At 44.3% G+C, this 21,546-nt stretch overlaps 1 protein-coding gene across 5 annotated transcripts in view; it reads right to left on the bottom strand.

The window, feature by feature from the left end:
- LOC106608004 (echinoderm microtubule-associated protein-like 6) overlaps positions 1 to 21,546 on the bottom strand; it is a 91,020-nt gene that overhangs the window by 31,311 nt on the left and 38,163 nt on the right. For all 5 annotated transcript variants that reach the window (XM_014205648.2, XM_014205640.2, XM_014205621.2 and 2 more), the window contains exons 8-18: positions 21,033 to 21,170; positions 15,286 to 15,542; positions 13,384 to 13,596; positions 13,033 to 13,203; positions 12,645 to 12,751; positions 11,357 to 11,475; positions 7,580 to 7,766; positions 7,364 to 7,469; positions 7,084 to 7,177; positions 6,558 to 6,658; positions 5,937 to 6,139 (exon numbers count right to left, since the gene is read on the bottom strand). In XM_014205648.2, the coding sequence (XP_014061123.2) occupies positions 5,937 to 6,139; positions 6,558 to 6,658; positions 7,084 to 7,177; positions 7,364 to 7,469; positions 7,580 to 7,766; positions 11,357 to 11,475; positions 12,645 to 12,751; positions 13,033 to 13,203; positions 13,384 to 13,596; positions 15,286 to 15,542; positions 21,033 to 21,170 (1,696 nt within the window). The remainder of the gene's footprint in view (positions 1 to 5,936; positions 6,140 to 6,557; positions 6,659 to 7,083; positions 7,178 to 7,363; positions 7,470 to 7,579; positions 7,767 to 11,356; positions 11,476 to 12,644; positions 12,752 to 13,032; positions 13,204 to 13,383; positions 13,597 to 15,285; positions 15,543 to 21,032; positions 21,171 to 21,546) is intronic.

The raw sequence follows: 21,546 nt of genomic DNA on the forward strand, positions 1-21,546 counted from the left end.
TTGGATGCAGTCTATCACAGTGCCATCCGTTTCGTCACCAAAGCCGCATATGCTACCCACCACTGCGACCTGTACGCTCTCATTGGCTGGCCCTCGCTTCATACTCGTCGCCAAACCCACTGGTTCCAGGTCATCTACAAGACCCTGCTAGGTAAAGTCCCGCCTTATCTCAGCTCGCTGGTCACCATAGCAGCACCCACCTGTAGCACGCACTCCAGCAGGTGTATTTCACTGGTCACCCCCAGGGCCAATTCCTCCTTTGGCCGCCTCTCCTTCCAGTTCTCTGCTGCCAATGACTGGAACGAACTACAAAAATCTCTGAAACTGAAAACACTTATCTCCCTCACCAGCTTTAAGCACCAGCTGTCAGAGCAGCTCACAGCACCTGTACATAGCCCATCGATAAATAGCCCAAACAATTACCTCATCCTCTACTATATTTATTTATTTATTTTTCTCCCTTGCACCCCAGAATTTCTACTTTGCACATTCACCTACTGCAAATCTACAATTCCAGTGTTTTTAATTGCTATATTGTATTTACTTCGCCACCGTGGCCTTTTTATTGCCTTTACCTCCCTTATCTCACCTCATTTGCTCACATTGTATATAGACTTGTTTTTGAACTGTATTATTGACTGTATGTTTGTTTTATTCCATGTGTAACTCTGTGTTGTTGTATGTGTCAAACTGCTTTGCCTTATCTTGGCCAGGTCGCAGTTGTAAATGGGAACTTGTTCTCAACTTGCCTACCTGGTTAAACAAAGGTCATATATATATATATTTAAAAAATGATCACAAGTCAGTCATGCTCATAACCTGGCTAATAGGTTAGTGTATCTATTTATGTAGCTATTTATTTAGCAAGGAGTGAGTAGTCGTGCTGTACTTCGCTCCGCGGGTAATATTACATTTCATTTCATTACATTACATTACAACGGAACGATTTGATTAGTGTAATGTTAGCTAGCTAGCTACATAGTTGTCTTTGCATCAAGGATAAAGGTGTAGCTAAAGGTATAGGTGTAGCTTTGAGAAACTAACAAGGTTAGCTAGCCAGCTGTATTCGTTCGTTCGCGCCGTTTTCCAAACGGCGTCAACACCAAAACACCACAGCCACTGCTAGCTAGCCAACTTTAGCAACTAGCAGTACTGTAGAAACTAAATACATTACAACGGAACGATTTGATTAGTGTAATGTTAGCTAGCTACATAGTTGTCTCTGTATCAAAGATAAAAGATAAAGGTAAACGCAGCCACCGATAGCTAGCCAACTCTACCAGCTAGCCATACTGTATCATTTTTAGTCAATAAGATTTTTGCAACGTAAGCTTTCTGAACTTTCGAGTTGTGTAGTCCACTTGTGTAGCTAGCAGGACTGACTTTGTGTTAGCTAGCCAACGTTTAATTACTTCTGCGTTATGAAAGGGACTAGACACGGACACGAATGATCCATTGGTAGTTTCTTGTAACCAAGTATTGGTGCTAACATTGTGTATTGGTGCTAACCGTGTGTTATTGGATGCTAGCATGCTAGTTAGCTACGGCGTCATAGGACACGGTGCACTGGGTGGGTTTCACGGAAGAATACTGTACCAAGTTATCTAGCTGAATAAACTAAGTTTGAGCCTATTCCTGGAAACATTGAACCACTGTAGTTTACATCAATTATAATTTCTAAAGTGGAAGTTGGAAAAGTTATATTTGAGTGTTTCAGTGAATGGTTAGTGAGGGAGGCCCTGCTCTCTCGCTTCCCCAGTTGTTTAGTTAATTTTCATTCCAATCTCCTTTGCATTAGCGTAGCCTCTCCTGTAGCCTGTCAACTATGTGTCTGTCTATCCCTGTTCTCTCCTCTCTGCACAGGCCACACAAACGCTTCACACCGCATGGCGGCTGCCACTCTAACCTGGTGGTCCCAGCACGCACGACCCACGTGGAGTTCCAGGTCTCCGGCAGCCTCTGGAACTGCCGGTTTGCGGCCAACAAGGCAGAGTTCATCTCAGCCTATGCTACCCTCCAGTCCCTCGACTTCATGGCGCTGACGGAAACATGGATTACCACAGAAAACACTGCTACTCCTACTGCTCTCTCCTCGTCTGACCACGTGTTCTCGCATACCCCGAGAGCATCTGGTCAGCGGGGTGGTGGCACTGGAATCCTCATCTCTCCCAAGTGGACATTCTCTCTTTCTCCCCTGACCCATCTGTCTATCTCCTCCTTTGAATTCCATGCTGTCACAGTCACTAGCCCATTCAAGCTTAACATCCTTATCATTTATCGCCCTCCAGGTTCCATTGGAGAGTTCATCAATGAGCTTGACGCCTTGATAAGTTCCTTTCCTGAGGATGGCTCACCCCTCACAATTCTGGGTGACTTTAACCTCCCTACGTCTACCTTTGACTCATTTCTCTCTGCCTTCTTCTTTCTACTCCTCTCCTCTTTTGACCTCACCCTCTCACCGTCCCCCCCTACTCACAAGGCAGGCAATACGCTTGACCTCATCTTTACTAGATGCTGTTCTTCTACTAATCTCACTGCAACTCTCCTCCAAGTCTCCGACCACTACCTTGTATCCTTTTCCCTCTCGCTCTCCTCCAACACTACTCACTCTGCCCCTACTCAGATGGTATTGCGCCGTCGCAACCTTCGCTCTCTCTCTCCTGCTACTCTCTCCTCTTCCATCCTATCATCTCTTCCCTCTGCTCAATCCTTCTCCAACCAATCTCCTGATTCTGCCTCCTCAACCCTCCTCTCCTCCCTTTCTGCATCCTTTGACTCTCTATGTCCCCTATCCTCCCGGCCGGCTCGGTCCTCCCCTCCTGCTCCGTGGCTTGACGACTCATTGCGAGCTCACAAAACAGGGCTCCGGGCAGCCGAGCGGAAATGGAGGAAAACTAGCCTCCCTGCGGACCTGGCATCTTTTCACTCACTCCTCTCCACATTTTCTTCCTCCGTTTCTGCTGCTAAAGCCACTTTCTACCACTCTAAATTCCAAGCATCTGCCTCTAACCCTAGGAAGCTCTTTGCCACCTTCTCCTCCCTCCTGAATCCTCCTCCCTCTCTGCGGATGACTTTGTCAACCATTTTGAAAAGAAGGTTGACGACATCCGATCCTCGTTTGTTAAGTCAAACAACAACGCTGGTCCTGCTCACATTGCCCTACCCTATGCTTTGACCTCTTTCTCCCCTCTCTCTCCAGATGAAATTTTGCGACTTGTGACGGCCGGCCGCCCAACAACCTGCCCGCTTGACCCTATCCCCTCCTCTATTCTCCAGACCATTTCCGGAGACCTTCTCCCTTACCTCACCCCGCTCATCAACTCATCCTTGACCACTGGCTACGTCCCTTCCGTCTTCAAGAGAGCGAGAGTTGCACCCCTTCTCAAAAAACCTACACTCGATCCCTCCGATGTCAACAACTACAGACCAGTATCCCTTCTTTCTTTTCTCTCCAAATTTCTTGAGCGTGCCGTCCTTGGCCAGCTCTCTTGCTATCTCTCTCAGAATGACCTTCTTGATCCAAATCAGTCAGGTTTCAAGACTGGGCATTCAACTGAGACTGCTCTTCTCTCTGTCACGGAGGCTCTCCGCACTGCTAAAGCTAACTCTCTCTCCTCTGCTCTCATCCTTCTAGACCTATCTGCTGCCTTTGATACTGTGAACCATCAGATCCTCCTCTCCACCCTCTCCGAGTTGGGCATCTCCGGCGCGGCTCACTCTTGGATTGCATCCTACCTGACAGGTTGCTCCTACCAGGTGGCGTGGCGAGAATCCGTCTCCGCACCACGTGCTCTCACCACTGGTGTCCCCCAGGGCTCAGTTCTAGGCCCTCTCCTATTCTCGCCAAGTCACTTGGCTCTGTCATATCCTCACATGGTCTCTCCTATCATTGCTACGCAGACGACACACAATTAATCTTCTCCTTTCCCCCTTCTGATAACCAGGTGGCGAATCGCATCTCTGCATGTCTGGCAGACATATCAGTGTGGATGACAGATCACCACCTCAAGCTGAACCTCGGCAAGACGGAGCTGCTCTTCCTCCCGGGGAAGGACTGTCCGTTCCATGATCTCTCCATCACAGTTGACAACTCCATTGTGTCCTCCTCCCAGAGTGCTAAGAGCCTTGGCGTGACCCTGGACAACACCCTGTCGTTCTCCGCTAACATCAAGGCGGTGACCCGATCCTGTAGGTACATGCTCTACAACATTCGCAGAGTACGACCCTGCCTCACACAGGAAGCGGCGCAGGTTCTAATCCAGGCACTTGTCATCTCCCGTCTGGATTACTGCAACTCGCTGTTGGCGGGGCTCCCTGCCTGTGCCATTAAACCCCTACAACTCATCCAGAACGCCGCAGCCCGTCTGGTGTTCAACCTTCCCAAGTTCTCTGACGTCACCCCGCTCCTCCGCACACTCCACTGGCTTCCAGTTGAAGCTCGCATCTGCTACAAGACCATGGTGCTTGCCTATGGAGCTGTGAGGGGAACGGCACCTCCGTACCTTCAGGCTCTGATCAGTCCCTACACCCAAAGAAGGGCACTGCGTTCATCCACCTCTGGCCTGCTCGCCTCCCTACCTCTGCGGAAGCACAGTTCCCGCTCAGCCCAGTCAAAACTGTTCGCTGCTCTGGCACCCCAATGGTGGAACAAGCTCCCTCACGACGCCAGGACAGCGGAGTCAATCACCACCTTCCGGAGACACCGGAAACCCCACCTCTTTAAGGAATACCTGGGATAGGATAAAGTAATCCTTCTAACCCACCCCCCCCAAAAAGATATAGATGTACTATTGTAAAGTGGTTGTTCCACTGGATATCATAAGGTGAATGCACCAATTTGTAAGTTGCTCTGGATAAGAGCGTCTGCTAAATGATGTAAATGTAAATGTAAGCTAAAAACACAGAGCCTACCGTTAGCTAGCTAGCTGCTGGGAGGATGTCATGTCATTGGAGGAGTAGGTGAGTGATCAACTTTTTACCCTCATTGTTTTTCGGTGGCTACAGCTAGAGATGCAGGTGTCATTTGGTTAGCTAGCAAGAAATGAGAATCGTTTTGCTAGCTAGATAGCTATGCTGAACTGTCTGTCTCTATGACATTTACAATATTGTATCAATATTTTCTACACCAGGCAAAATCGCACATCATTAGCTCAATGTCATGGATGTCCCCAAATAAATGCCACTAGAAAACAGCTTAAACAAACGCAAATGCTGACTTGACTGTAAGTTGGCCGTAGTTGGCTCGCTAGCAAGCAAGGGATAAGAACATTACCAGCCAGTATGGCTATGGAACATTTAGAACGAACGACTGGCTGGCGTCCATAGATACAGAACAAAAAGACTGAACGACTGGGTCACGTCTCTGTCAACCGAACCAGTAGAACGAACGACCAGCCGGCTTGGCTAGCAACCCTAGATCTGTGTTGGGACTGTATCTTGTGGAAGGATGAAATAGTATATATAAATTCATCAAAATAATGTTTTTAATGAAAATATGTTAATCATTATTTGAATATGTTGGTAACCTGTTGTATTTAAGTGATAATGCCCTTGAAGCCGGTGTTTGGAGGATATATTGGCATGTTAGGCCAGAGACAAAGTCATGGGCCAGGAAACCGTGCCAATGTATCCTCAAAACACCGGCTTCGAGGGCATTATCACTATTATTGAAATGTGAGATAATGTCTAGATGCTTTTTATAGTGGAGATCAAGTTTATAAATTGCCTGGCTGGGCTGATGAGACAGTGGATTGCACCATCAGATGGAACAGTAAATAGGCATTTTAACGTCATAGATTTAGCCGGTGGTAACTTGTGGAATAGACACCGGCTGAAATATTTACACTAAGTGGGTGTTGGGAAGCCACTGAGTACAAAATAGAGCCGTTCCCAATTGTCATTGGTCAAAAAGACCATGCAATAAAGATGATGAGAACCTTGTCCAGGGAGTACATGGCGAACACAGGTCCGTCGTGGGCCTTGATGGTCTTCAGCAGCATGGGTTCCTTCCAGACATATATGTCCCCTGTGGCGGCTCCAGAGAACACCAGCTCGTCTGTCCGACCATAACACACGGACATCATCGTCTCCAGCTTCCCCAGGCTCCCAAAGATGCCTCGCTTGAACATAAGGCCCCCACCTTTAGAGACAGCACACCATTAGAAACTCAGGCATACATTAATTGATTTCAATAAACGTACAATGCCTGACAAGCTAAATAGTTGTTCATAAGAAGAATTACAGGGTGGAACACTTTCCTAAAGATAAAATAATTGTGTGAAAACACCCATGGAACTATATTTTTCTTAAGGTTAGCTTTAGTGCTTCTACACCTGCATTGCTTGCTGTTTGGGGTTTTAGGCTGGGTTTCTGTACAGCACTTTGAGATATCAGCTGATGTAAGAAGGGCTATATAAATACATTTTATTTGATTTAGTGTAGCTGAATTTTTTCTAGTGTGAAGCAATTGGTAGCTTGGTAAACTGTATTTTCAGAGTAGCTTCCCCAACACTGCTGATGGTATAAGAGAGACAGTCAGGGAGAACAGGAGGGCACACCTGTATGCTGCCAGAACTTGATGTGTTTGATTCCCACTGTGACCAGCTTGTCCATGAGGATAGGATTACACTTCACCACAAACAGCTTGTCTTTGTGTCCCCTGGGAATAACAGAAACGGAATATCCACTTCACATTCTGTCAGCTCAAATACATAGAGCCCTAAGTTTTTCCTGGTCATGTAATGTGGTCAGGAAAAAACTCCTAACTGGTTCTACAAATGTGTTATCATCAAGACAACAAACCTGAGTCCAAGTAGAATTTGATTTCTTTCAAATACTTTGAGCACTTGATTGAGCCTGCCTGGATTGTCAGACTTTTAGGACTATACCATAAGTTCCATTGTGCCAGGTAAGCTCAATCAAGCACAGCTAAAGTATTTGAAAGAAAAAAATACAATTTTAACCCAGCTTAGCTGAACTATTCTATAGAACCCTGTTATTTTAATAACTCGAAATGTCTAAATGCACACCCCCACTGATCACACAAATAGTAGCTATCAGCCGGTGTGAAAAAGCTTTTAGTACCTTGCCGTGGCCAGCTTCTCCCCCTTCCTCCAATCCCACACAATGATAGAGTGGTGTTCATCAATGCCCACTGAGACCAGGCTCTTCCCATCCGCTGCACAGAAACAACAAGCTACTCTTAGTTTGACATCTTAACAGACATAGGGACAGAACACCCATGGACAACACATATACAAAATATTAGGAAGCATTATGGGCTTTGATCATTCAATAGGCTGGTATTGATATTACATTCTGATAATGACATAAGTTACATGCCCAGGAAAATACATAGCCATACCAGAGAAATCAAGGGCACAAACTCCTTTCTGGTGAAAGCCCTTGAGCAGGGAGAAGCACTTCAGGGTTTGGATGTCCCACACATGGATGGCTGGGTCCCTGCCAACCTGGATTCATTCACAAAGAGGTGATTAAGATCAGTGTGTGAGAGAGACAGAGAGAGAAAGAGAGAGCGAGAAGGGAGGGAGGGAGGGAGAGCGTGATTGTACATGTGTACCTGTCCAGTGGCTGCATAGTCTTTCAGAGGGTGTACGGTCAGGCTGATGATGTCATCATCGTGGCCCAGGTAAAACCTCTGACTGTGTTGCTCTCTGTTGTAGACCACGCCCACCGCCGCCACATGGTACACCACCTCCCCTGCCTGGGTGTAGAACAGGTTGTTTCTGCAGTCGTAGCCGCGGTACCTACACACGCACACGCGCACACACACACACACACACACACACACACACACACACACACACACACACACACACACACACACACACACACACACACACATAATTCTACTATATTAAGGGAAGTGAAAGCCACTTACAGTGCATTCGGAAAGTATTTAGAACCCTTCCCCTTTACCACATTTTGTTATGTTACAGCCTTATTCTAAAATGTATTAAAGAAATGTTTTTCCTCATCAATCTACACACAAAACCCCATAATGACAAACTGAAAACAGATTTTTTTAAATAAAAAATTACAAACTGAAATACCTTATTTACATAAATATTCAGACTCTATGCTATGAGACTGGAAATTGAGCTCAGGTACATCCTGTTTCCATTGATCATCCTTGAGATGTTTCTGAAACTTGATTGGAGTCCACCTGTGGTAAATTTAATTGGTAGGACATGATTTGGAAAGTCACACACCTGTCTATATAAGGTCTCACAGTTGACAGTGCAAAAACGAAGCTATGAGGTCGAAGGAATTGCACGTAGATCTCTGAGACAGGATTGTGTCGAGGCACAGATCTGGGGAAGGGTACCAAAACATTTCTGCAGAATTGAAGGTACCCAAGAACACAGTGGCCTCCATCATTCTTAAATGGAAGAAGTTTGTAACAACCAAGACTAGAGCTGGCCGCCCGGCCAAACTGAGCAATCGGGGGAGAAGGGCCTTGGTCAGGGAGGTGACCCAGAACCCGATGGTCACTCTGACAGAGCTCCAGAGTTCCTCTGTGGAGATGGGAGAACCTTCCAGAAGGACAACCATCTCTGCAGCACTCCAGCAATCAGGCCTTTATGGTAGAGTGGCCAAACGGAAGCCACTCCTCAGTAAAAGTCACATGACAGCCCGCTTGGTGTTTGCCAAAAGGCACCTAAAGGACTCTCAGACCATGAGAAACAAGATTCTCTGGTCTGATGAAACCAAAACTGAACTCTTTGGCCTGAATGCCCAGCGTCACGTCTGGAGGAAACATGACACCATCCCTACGGTGAAGCATGGTGTTGGCAGCATCACGCTGTGGGAATATTTTTCAGCAGCAGAGACTGGAAAACTAGTCAGGATAGAGGAAAAGATGAACGGAGCAAAGTACAGAGAGATACTTGATGAAAATGGGCTCCAGAGCGCTCAGTACCTCAGACTGGGGCAAAAGTTCACCTTCAAACAGGACAACGACCCTAAGTATCCCTAGCCGCGTCCTCAGATCATGCGCAGACCAGCTGGCTGGTGTGTTTACGGACATATTCAATCCCTCCCTATCCCAGTCTGCTGTCCCCACATGCTTCAAGATGGCCACCATTGTTCCTGTACCCAAGAAGGCAAAGGTAACTGAACTAAATGACTATCGCCCCGTAGCACTCACTTCTGTCATCATGAAGTACTTTGAGAGACTAGTCAAGGATCATAATCACCTCCACCTTACATGTCACCCGCCCCAATAGGTCCACAGACGATGCAATCGCAATCACACTGCCATATCCCATCTGGACAAGAGGAATACCTATGTAAGAATGCTGTTCATTGACTACAGCTCAGCATTCAACACCATAGTACCCTCCAAGCTCATCATTAAGCTTGAGGCCCTGGGTCTCAACCCCGCCCTGTGCGATTGGGTCCTGGACTTCCTGACGGGCCGCCCCCAGGTGGTGAAGGTAGGATACAACATCTACACTTCGCTGATCCTCAACACTGGGGCCCACAAGGGTGCGTGCTCCGCCCCCTCCTGTACTCCCTGTTCACCCACGACTGCGTGGCTATGCACGCCTCCAACTCAATCTTCAAGTTTGCAGACAACACAACAGTAGTAGGCTTGATTACCAACAACAACAAGACAGCCTATAGGTAGGAGGTGAGGGCTCTCGGAGTGTGTTGTGAGGAAAACAACCTCTCACTCGCCAAAAAGATCATCAAGGACAACATCCACCCGAGCCACTGCCTGTTCACCCCGCTACCATCCAGAAGGCGAGGTCAGTGCATCAAAGCTGGGACCGAGAGACTGAAAAATAGCTTCTATCTTAAGGCCATCAAACTGTTAAACAGCCATCACTAACACAGAGAGGCTGCTGCCTATATACAGACTTGAAATCATTGGCCACTAACAAATGGACTTTATTTATGCCACTTTAATAATGATGTTTTCATATCTTGCACTACTCATCCCAGATGTATATACTGTATTTTATATTTATATGTACATATTCTTATTCCATCCCATTACTTAGATTTGTGTGTATTAGGTAGTTGTTGTGGAATTGTTCGATTACTTGTTAGATATTGATGCACTGTCGGAACTAGAAGCACAAGCACACAAGCATTTCGCTACACTCGCAATAACATCTGCTAACCATGTGTATGTGACCAATAAAAATGTGATTTGATTTGATTTGAAGCTCACAGCCAAGACAATGTAGGAATGGCTTCGGGACAAGTCTCTGAATGTCCTTGAGTGGCCCAGCCAGAGCTCGGACTTGAACCCGATCTAACAGCTCTGGAGAAACCTGAAAATAGCTAAGCAGCGACACTCCCTACCAACCTGACATAGCTTGAGAGGATCTGCAGAGAAGAATGGGACAATAAAGGTGTGCCAAGCTTGTAGCATCATACCTAAGAAGACTTGAGGCTGTAATCGCTGCCAAAGGTGCTTCAACAAAGTACTGAGTAGAGGGTCTGAAAACTTTTGTAAATGTGATATTTCAGTTTTTTTTTTATACATTTGCAAAAACCTGTTTTTGCTTGTCATTATGGGGTATTGTGTGTAGACGTATTCCATTTTAGAATAAGGCTGTAACGTTACAAAATGTGGAAAAAGTCAAGGGGTCTGAATACTTTCCGGAATGGACTGTATACTGAAACAAAAATGTCAATTCATTCCTTGACTGAGTGCCTGGGTGTTTCTGTAAATCTGACTAGGGAAAATGACATAAGACGGCTATTTTTCTGAAACTGTGAAGGTATGATCCTTATCTAAAAGGTACTCCAAATAAAATCACAGTTCATATGCTGTCTCTCCCCTACATGGCCTATATAAGAGTGTCTAATAAACCCCGCGTGGGGAATTTTAATCAAATGTGCGGCATTTATTTCATCGCTCAAACACTGAAAGAGTCCTGCCTCCCCCACTGTGAGGTCTTTAAGTTTTACAAAAAGGAAAGGACACTGAGGGAGTATTAGAGCTGCTACAGGGAAGTATTTAATGGCTGCTCGTGCTGAATCAGTAATGTTAACTGCTTCACACATCTTGAAAATTTTTGCAAAAATGATTTAAATACTACAGCTTTGAAAAGGGATTTGCATATTCCAACAGCTGACACAGACAGGCCAATTTCAGAGAGAGAGAGATTGTTTCATCGCGATGGAAACACACAATTTCCAATCAATTCAAGACAAGACATCTGTCCTTATCACGTCATTTCAAATGGTGGAGTGTCATCTCAACCAATTTGACATTGAAAAGATGACACCTAAAACACACGTGTGAGTATTTTTCTGATGAACACTCAGTAACACAGTCAAAATGAGACCCATAAGACCTGTCATAAGAACCCATTACCCGTGGACAAACTTTAGACGAAGACCTTCATCTGGGCCTCTCTGGCGCTTTAGGGAGCCAACCTGCTGCTTCTTCTCTCTGCTCTGCTGCCTCAGCTGGGGAAGGTCCTCCTTATACACCTGAAACAAACACACACAGTCGTCCTTCTACACCTGTAACAACAACAGTCCTTCATATTGTACATCATGTCAACCTGCTTTCATCCACTTTCCCCACAATCACAAGCAGCTAAGGTTGACTAAATAACATGAATGGTGATCATGTTGACTTCATCCTCCTACGACACATCATATGCTTTACTGAACCATGATATGAAATACTACCGATAACAAACATCAACAAATGCAAAGTGTTGCATGAGGACAAAAATTAAGTCTTAAGAGAAGCAGGGACAATAATATTTTTACCCCACACATGAAACTTTGAACAGGCAACTCATTGATCTGTCATGAAGCAGTGTTGGCACAGCCGGCAATATATCTCCAGAGCACACATGGCAGCGCTCTGTGTGGCACCAACCCGCATCGTCACGGCAACAAATGCAGATCCAGCTGCCAGTGGAGATAAGGCATGTGATGGATGCCATGGCAACCCAGGCGTTTTCCGACAAATAGAGTCTCAGTCAGCGTTGATCCCATACAAAGCCGCTGATAGGAGCACTCTGCTATTTGAATATATTATCTCCCCTTCCGTCCGCCTCGCAGCCTCTCTCTGCTAACATCAATCAATATCAGAATATCTCCACTCGGCACCTTCATTGACTTTCAGGATGCCTCAGGATCCTCGTATATGGCTGGAGGCATTCTGACTAACAACGGGCCATTCCAATTCAGATAACACTGACTAATGTGGGTTGTTCTAACAATTGATTCTCTCTCTGCCTCGTCTACTGTAGGGTATTTAAACAGGGTATTGTTTAAGCCTTGAATAGTGTGTTCTCTTGTCTCTCATGTTTTTCTTTTGGACACCAGTTTAAATGGGGCATATTCTCCTCTCATCTCATTCAACTGTCATTCTCATATATAGATATAGTATCTTCATTTGTTTACCCTGTTGTCGCAGATCATTTCCCTGTGCCGCAGGAAATTCAAATGAGCCTCGTAATTTCCATAAATTCACTAAAAACCCACAGTTCTCTTTTCCTCACTAGATCTCACAACTAAACTAGTCTATCAAAACATATTTCCAATAAGAAATTATAACTTTTTTATTATTTTATTATTAATACCCACTTTCTGTCTGAGCCATATAGGACTCCCTCCACTGTCTGTAGGCTCCACACACCCACCTGTCGGTCGTAGTTGATCTGTGTCTCCTGCTCAATATCAGAGTCCAGCTCCGGGACATCAGACACATCAGAGTCAGACTCCTCACTGTTGGAGTCTGCATGGCCATCTAGAGGGAACCGATACCAGGAGACAGTGGCAGCAGGCAAACTGATTTCACTGCTGCAACAATCACTCACATAGTCATTACATTGGTTTCTGACAAGAGCATGGACATTGTGTACTGTAGTCACTCTAAGGTAGATTAATCATATGAAATAATATTTCATACACAAATCTACCCAAGAACACTTCAGCACCAGCTCAACATGACAATATGGGGTCTCTCATTAGAACCATACAATACATTCTTAAATCAAACCCCCAGGTTCCTCAGGCTAAATACTGTACCTTGTGGTATATTGGTCTCCAGTCCTCCGTTCATGACGCCCTCAGGCAGGAACTTCCACTGGAACACAGAGTGGTCAGCCCCGCCGGTGGTCAACACCCACTGCAGGTCGTGAGACCAGTGCACGTTGGTCACGTGGGCCGAGTGGCCAATGTACTTCTTGAATTTTGCCCCTGTTCACAACATCAGGGAAAGAAAAACTAGTCAAAATGAAATGAGGGAAGGGGAGTGTGTTCAACATAATTCCCTATCTCATCATTCTATATTTGCATGGGTACACATGTATTTTTTATTGTAATGACTCCAAAGTAAAAATTGCATGTTGCATATTCAGAACAAAGACATTTACTGACCTTTCTTTAGGCAGGGGAAGCGGAACAGTTTGACCAGACCAAAGTCGTCTCCAGTAACCAGCACAGCACTGCTGTAGTTGGCGTCCACAGAGTTGACGTCACTGATGTTGGTGTACTTGGGCCAGATCCCACTCACCTCTGGACCAATCACACTTGTCCACGAGCTCCAGTGGATCCCTTTTACCTCCTCCTTGGTGGTCAGGTGCTTCCCAACTTCAGGGGAGAAAAACAGGATGGAAGACAAACATGGGCAGAATGCATGTATCTTGTAAAACCAGCTTGTTGTGCGTAAATAATAGCACCTTTAAATAATGTTGACTATGTTACAACTCTACTAACCTAGCTGCTAAGGTTCTTAGCTAGAACTAAAAGGCAATAAGTTTACTCAACAAGTAGGTAAAGGTTACATAAACATGAGACTGAAGGTGTTAACACACAAACACCCTGTTCCTGTGTTAATGAGGGGTTTAATTGGTGCAAGAAATAAACCAAATAGCAACGTAAACAAAGCCTAGAGCCGGGAGCCCTTTTCTGTCCGAAGCTTGCATCACTTGTGGAGCTCCTTTTTTAATTAGGGTCCTCAGCATGAATATTTGTGTATGTGCGCGCGTGTGTGTGTGTGTGTGTGTGTGTGTCAGTGCGTGTGCATGCGCGTGGTTTGTTAGTCTAACCCCCCAGGGAAGAGGGAGCTATCTAGAATCCCTATGGGACAAGTGAAATGAGAAAATCTACCATGCTTCAACACTCGATTGACGTCATTCTATTATCGTAATTAATTGACTTTCTAAGAGAATATTCCCTTGGCTTTTATAATTGCAAAATAATGCAATGTTAAAAAGACAGATAAGTGAAGCAGGAAACACAAATAAACAAACATATTGAGGTAATATGTTTGAGGTAAATGTAAGAAAGTACCCATTGATGTCAAATATGTTCCCTAATAAATAATTGGAAAATGTAGCAACCAAACTATTTTCCCCTCTGTCTTCTCTGCAGCATCACCTGTTGTCCTCCTGACTGTCAGTCTAGACAGTCTGTCTGCTGACACTAAACACCCTGGAGCAACGCTGAGTCACTCACTCTGACAGGGCTTTTCACACAGAGCTCTCCAAAAACATAGTGTAGTTTGAGAGAGAGAGGTGTGTGTGTTTGTGCGTGTGCGTGTGCGTGTGTGTGTGAGTGTGTGTGTGTGTTTGTGCGCGTGTGTGTGTGTGTGTGTTTGTGCGCACGCGTGCGCGTTTGTGTGTGTGTGTGTGTGTGTGTGTGTGTGTGTGTGTGTGTGTGTGTGTGTGTGTGTGTGTGTGTGTGTGTGTGTAGACAGTGGTTATGTAGTGACTGGGAGGCTTGTGCAGCTGTCTAGAGTTTAGACAGTGCCACCTAGAAAGCAGCCTTGCCTAGGAAGACCCTTGCCTGTGTGACAGGCAGAAGAGACAAATAAGAAGAAACCACTGCATAACCACATCGATGTTAAAGCCGGATGTGATGTGATGATTGCTGCTGCTGGTGTGTGTGTAACAAGGGCTTGTTTGGCGTGGCGCTAAGCTAGCTGTGATCCACCTTCGATTCATGGGCCTAATTACTGTTTACTGTCAAGCTGATTGCTGTGTGATCTGTTTACATGCCTTCTCCCAACAAGGAAACAAGAAACAGCTACATCAGATTCAATCACGGATAGTGTTCCCAGTAAGCTGAGATAATAGGAGTTATACCATGGTTATCATGGCCTAGTTCAGAGAGACACGGGGACAATTTTAAGTCATTATGAAGCGTTGCTTTTCTGCAAAGTGAGTCACTCTCAAAGTGACAGCAGAATCTGTCAAAAGCAAAGCCAAGCTGCCAAAACACAACATTGTCACAACGTTGCCAAAACGTGGTGGCGGCTGGTGGCGGTGATTCACTCACTTGGCATCCTGTAGAAGAGGCGTTCTCCCGCACCGTCGTTGCTCTGGAGGAACTTGCTGTCGATGGACCAGTCCAGGTGGGTGATGAAGCTGGAGGACTTGTTGCACTCGCCCACTTTCTTGTAGCGCTGCGCCACAGCATATACATCCACCAGGCCGTCATTGGAGCCCACGGCCAGGTAGCTGCCATCCGGAGAGAACTTCATCTCATGGATCACCTCCTTCCTGTCTTTAATGTGCACGACCTCCGTCATGTCCCTGGAAGGGAGAGAGGAGGGAGGGAGGGAGGGAGGGAACAGAGATGGAGGGGGGAGAGAGAGAAAGGAAGAGTGAATCCCTTGGCTCTAGGCAGGAGGCTGGCTGGCTAGCTCATCTATCTAACCAACAGTGAGCAGCAGCAGATGGACTGGGCCCATTCATTGTCATAATGACTCTGAGGCCAGCTGAAACACTGAGAGGGAGCCTCGCCACTAAACTCATCTTCCTGCTGTCTCTCTCTGAGGAGGACGCATTACAATGAACCACCACAGTCTTATCACACCTGCTGCGCTCACCCAAAAGCAATTCCGCCGGCCCAGACTTGATTAACTAATTTTTCATGAGTAATTTTAGATGGGGACATAATTATGCTTTTCTGTCTAAATTGCTCCCTGGTAATGTTAATGTTGGTACGATCACAAAAGGGGGAAGGAAGTATGTAATCACAGGACGTATAGACAGTGTGGCTTCGTATTCTTATGATGTGCTGTAATTGTGAATCATAATGCCAGTGATGTTTGTCCCTTATCCTGACAAATTCCTAACGATTAGATATGGTGAACAGTAATCATAGGGAATAACCTATGGGGAATATCAATGTATACAGTGCAGTGTGTCTCAAACAGCTATATCCAACGAGGAGGCAGATAAAAAGTCAAAGTAACAAGTCAAACCCTTTTAAACGCACCAGCTCTCAGTCAGAATCCTACAGCACAACACAACACAGCCCCAGGCAACATAAATTCATCCAATCATAAAAAGCTGCCCCTAATGCTGTAAAGCCCGTTCTTTTCCCATAGACTAAATGCAAATCAGGAGCACTGTTCACTTCAAAGTGCAGCGTGAGGATTAGCCACTTCAAAACGTATTGATTAACAGCACTGCGGACCAATTTACTATAACCTAATGGAAAGTGCCAGCATACCAACTGAATCTGCTGGGGAGTAAATTAAACTGGGGCCTTCAGTCAGGCTTTAAGTGATGAATTCAGCATCTCATTTGAAGGCTGTTAAAACCAGAGGTTTTGGCCCATGGCGGCACTGTAGGCTAGGTTGCATAACTTTATGGCCCTTCTTTACGAGATGTATCTGAAGAGTTTGATGCTGGAAATACTTTTGCCAGCTTTGCTATAATGCAAGTACTTATGAAAGCTAACTAACCAAAGTAAAAATGTTCCTTAATTTTCCAAAATTAAATTATTTTCCTAAATGGCCATTCGACCGATCCGTGAGCTTCCACTGGGGAAAAAAAGCACTTAAGCTAAATTCACACGCTAGTGTTGCAATGTCATTTTTTGTCACAAAATGGGCAGCTCCTTGTAATACGCTCCGGGACTCAACAAACTTTTGTATTACCTGAAAATTGAGATGCCCCGTATCATTCCTTCCGCAGCCGTGGGGGGAAATATAGTCGCTTCGTTCCTTGATCTGATCTATAGGCTATATAGGCTATTCATCAAAGTAGCCTATTTTGCATTGATAACCAAATGTAAAAATTCTCAGCGACTGTTCAAACAGTAAACCAAACAACACAAATCCACCCAAAAGGGTATTTTGTTTATAGGTGATAAAAAGTGATTCCAGGCTATTGTGAAATAGTAGAAAATGCTGTAGCCAACTAGCTAGCCATGTGCTTTTTCTCCATGACCAAAACATGATGTTCTATTTTTAGCTGATATCATAATGAATACAACAGCAGCATATCAAACTGGGATACTGTTTTAGGTTACACCAGCAAGTAGAAGAATATACACCACCGGTCAAAAGTTTTAGAACACCTACTCATTCAAGGGTTTGTCTTTATTTTTACTAGTTTCTACATTGTAGAATAATAGTGAAGACATCAAAACTATGAAATAACACATATGGAATCATGTAGTAACCAAAAAAAGTGTTAAACAAATCAAAATTTATTTTATATTTCAGATTCTTCAAAGTAGCCACCCTTTGCCTTAATGACATCTTTGCATGCTCTTGGCATTCTCTCAACCAGCTTCATGCGGTAGTCACCTGGAATGCATTTCAATTAACCTCTTCACTATAGGGGGCAGTATTATCACGGCCGGATGAAAAACATACCCAAATTAAACGGCCTACTACTCGGGCCCAGGAACTAGAACATGCATATTATTAGTATATTTGGATAGAAAACACTCTGAAGTTTATAAAACTTTTTGAATGATGTCTGTGAGTATAACAGAACTCATATGGCAAGCAAAAACCTGAGAAAAATCCAAACAGGAAGTTTGACCTCAGATGGCTGTAGTCATTTCAAAGGATTTTCTATCTAAACTACAGTGTCTGTGATGTCATATTACACTTCCTAAGGCTTCCACTAGATGTCAACAGTCATTAGAACCTCGTTTGAGGCTTCTACAATGCAATTTGATTGAATAATACCCGGAAGAGTAAGTGTTCTGGCTGGGGTCATTGCCTTACCTCACGCGCACTCATGAAGGATTAGCCATTTTTCTTTTTCTTTTGTAATGAATCTGCTATTGTCCGGTTGGAATATTATCACAATTCTACGATTATAACACCCTAAAGATTGATTGTGAACATGGTTTGACATGTTTCTACAAACGCTGAGGGAACTTTATAACTTTTCGTCGACGGTGGATAGATGCATTTTGGAATGGGGATCTGGACGCGCCATCAAAACGGATTTATTTCGACATATATTATGGACTTTATCGAACAAATGAAAATTTCTTGTGGAAGTGGGAGACCTTCCGAGTGCATTCAGCCGAAGATCAGCAAAGGTAAGATAATATTTTTAACATATTTCAGCGTTTTGGGGATGCCGTGGCAGGACGGCTAACTGAATAGCATGGTGCTCAGTACTCAGAATATAGAACAATGTGCATTCTATGTAAAGTTATTTTGAAATCTGACACAGCTGGTGCATAAAAGAGTACTGTATCTATAATTCTTAAAATAATTGTTATGTATTTTGTCAACGTTTATGATGAGTAGTTTTGTAAATTCACCGGCAATTTTGGGGTGAATACATTTTCTGAACGTCACGCGACAATGTAAAATGTTTTTTTTTTAATATAAATATGAACTTGATGGAACAAAAAATGCATGTATTGTCTAACATAATGTCCTAGGAGTGTCATCTGATGAAGATCGTCAAAGGTTAGTGCATAATTTTAGCTGGTTTTGTGCTTTTGGACGGCTAACCTTGCTTTGAAAATGGCTGTGTTGTTGTTATTTGCTGTGGTTGTATCCTAACATAATCTAATGTTTTGCTTTCGCTGTAAAGCCTTTTTGAAATGGGACAACGTGGCTGGATTCAGGAGAGGTTTATCTTTCAAACGGTGTAAAATAGTCGTATGTTTGAGAACATTGAATTGTGGTATTTTAGTTGTTTTTGTATTTTGCGCCATGCGATCCCATTGGCTGTTGGCTAGGGGTTCCGCTGGCGCAACGGGGTGCCGCTAGCGGAACGTCTAGATGCAAGAGGTTAACAGGTGTGTCTTTTTAAAATTAAATTTGTGGAATTTATTTCCTTCTTAATGCGTTTGGGTCAATCAGTTGTGTTGTGACAAGGTAGGGGGGTATACAAAAGACAGCCCTATTTCGTAAAAGACCAAGTCCATATTATGGCAAGAACAGCTCAAATAAGCAAAGAGAAACGATCATTACTTTAAGACTTGAAGCTCAGTCAACATGGAAAATGTCAAGAACTTTGAAAGTTTCTTCAAGTGCAGTTGCAAAAACCATCAAGTGCTATGAGGAAACTGGTTCTCATGAGGACCAGAGTAATGAAAGACCAAGAGTTAGCTTCTGCTGCAGAGGATAAGTTCATTAAGAGTTACCAGCCTCAGAAATGGCAGCCTAAATAAATCCTTCACAGAGTTCAAGTAACAGACACATCTCAACATCAACTGTTTAGAGGAGACTGTGTGAATCAGGCCTTCATGGTCCAATTGCTGCAAAGAAACCACTACTAAAGGACACCAATAAGAAGAAGAGACTTGCTTGGGCCAAGAAACATGAGCAATGGACATTAGACTGGTGGACATTTGTTCTTTGGTCTGGAGTCCAAATTTGAGATTTTTGGTTCCAACCGCCGTGTTTTTGTGAGGGTGAATGGATGATCTCCGCATGTGTATTTCCCACCGTAAAACATGGAGGAGGAGGTGTTATGGTGTGGGGGTGCTTTGCTGGTGACATTGTCTGTGATTTACTTAGAATTCAAGGCACACTTAACCAGCATGGCTACCATAGCATTCTGCAGCAATACGCCATTCCATCTGGTTTGGGCTTAGTGGGACTATCATTTGTTTTTAAACAGGACAATGACCCAACACACCTCCAGGCTGTGTAAGGGCTATTTTACCAAGAAGGAGCGTGATGGAGTGCTGCATCAGATGACCTGGCATCCACAATCCCCCAACCTCAACCAAATTGAGATGGTTTGGGATGAGTCGGACCGCAGAGTGAAGGAAAAGCAGCCAACAAGTGCTCAGCATATGTGGGAACTCCCTTCAAGATTCTTGGAGAGAACGCAAAGAGTGTGCAAAGCTGTCATCGAGGCAAAAGATGGCAACTTTGAAGAATCTGAAATATAAAATATATTTTGATTTGTTTAACACTTTTTTGGTTACTACATGATTCCATATGTGTTATTTCATAGTTTTGATGTCTTCACATTTATTCTACAATGTAGAAAATAGTAACAAAATTAAGAAAAACCCTTGAATGAGTAGGTGTTCTAAAACCTTTGAACGGTAGTGTATATATATTTTTGAAAATTATAAATCAGATTATTTCACATGCAGATGTGGGAAGCTAAAAAAGCTAGCTAGCTTGCTATGTTTTTAGACAGGTTAAAGCCTGCTAGCCAGGCTGCCAGCTAGCTACTACTAGCAAGGGAAGATGACTTTTCCTTGCTATCACAGAATAAAAAAAGTTAAATATGTAAATAATATGCTATCACCTATCACCCCCTTGTGAATGGGAGTGGGACTGGTGAGGAAATTATGTTACCAAAAGGTGTCCGCTGCTCCAAAAATCCCACTCCACCCACGCGCACCTACGCACTAGATCAACGGAGTGAAGCTTGTAGTAACCTTTAAGGTGGGTAATAGGAGATGCGGGAACTTTTAGCAGTAAAGGGGGGAGGTGAAGGTCCTATACCCGATAGGAGAGTCTGTACTGAACACTGAGCTCTAAAGCAGATTGTGAAAGGAGTGCTTGCTGTGCTAAAGATTAGTCTAGGGACTACAGGTGTGGTAAGTGGTGCCTGTATTTGGGAACCAAATGTGCAGACAGTGCGTTCTGTACTGCACTTGCCTCTAGGGACTAAAGATAGGCAGTGATATGGAAGGTGGGAGTTTGTTGTACCTGACACTAGGACCTAAAAGTGTTTGTTTGTGGATGTTTTCTGTAACTGTGAGCTACAAGTGTGTGAGTGAGTGGGTGTCAGTTTAACTGACTCTAGGGACTAAAGGTAGGCAGTGAAGGTACATTTTAGCAGTACCTGACTCGGAGCACGGTGAAGGAGCCGTCCTTCATGCCCAGAGCGAGCTGAGAGCCATCGTTGCTGAAGGCCACACTGCGGACTGCCTCCTCCATGTTACAGCGAGCTATCAGGGCATGGTCCGCCAGGCTCCACAACCTGAGAACACACACACACACACACACACGCACGCACAAACACACACACAGTCATAACCAATCAGCACAGTTTTAGCTATGAACATGGCTTCTGTAGCCACACCCATTAGAAAGTATTAAGTGAAGAAGATATCAGTAGCAGCTAAGTGACTAAGACAGATGTTTTAATGAGCTAGTTACTGCTGCAGGGTGAGGGCTTGAATTAAGGGTTAGACTATATTTTAACAGTCCGTAATAAACCATTTATAAAGCATTTACAAAAAGATTGCATAACGGTTATGGTTGGGTTAGGTTATGTTAAGGGTTAGGGTTAGATAGCGCTCACTTTAGATTAGGGACTGCAAAAATACTTTACTTATGATCAATAGATGGTTTAT

Source organism: Salmo salar, chromosome ssa01, assembly GCF_905237065.1.
Source record: "Salmo salar chromosome ssa01, Ssal_v3.1, whole genome shotgun sequence".
NCBI lineage: Eukaryota > Metazoa > Chordata > Actinopteri > Salmoniformes > Salmonidae > Salmo > Salmo salar.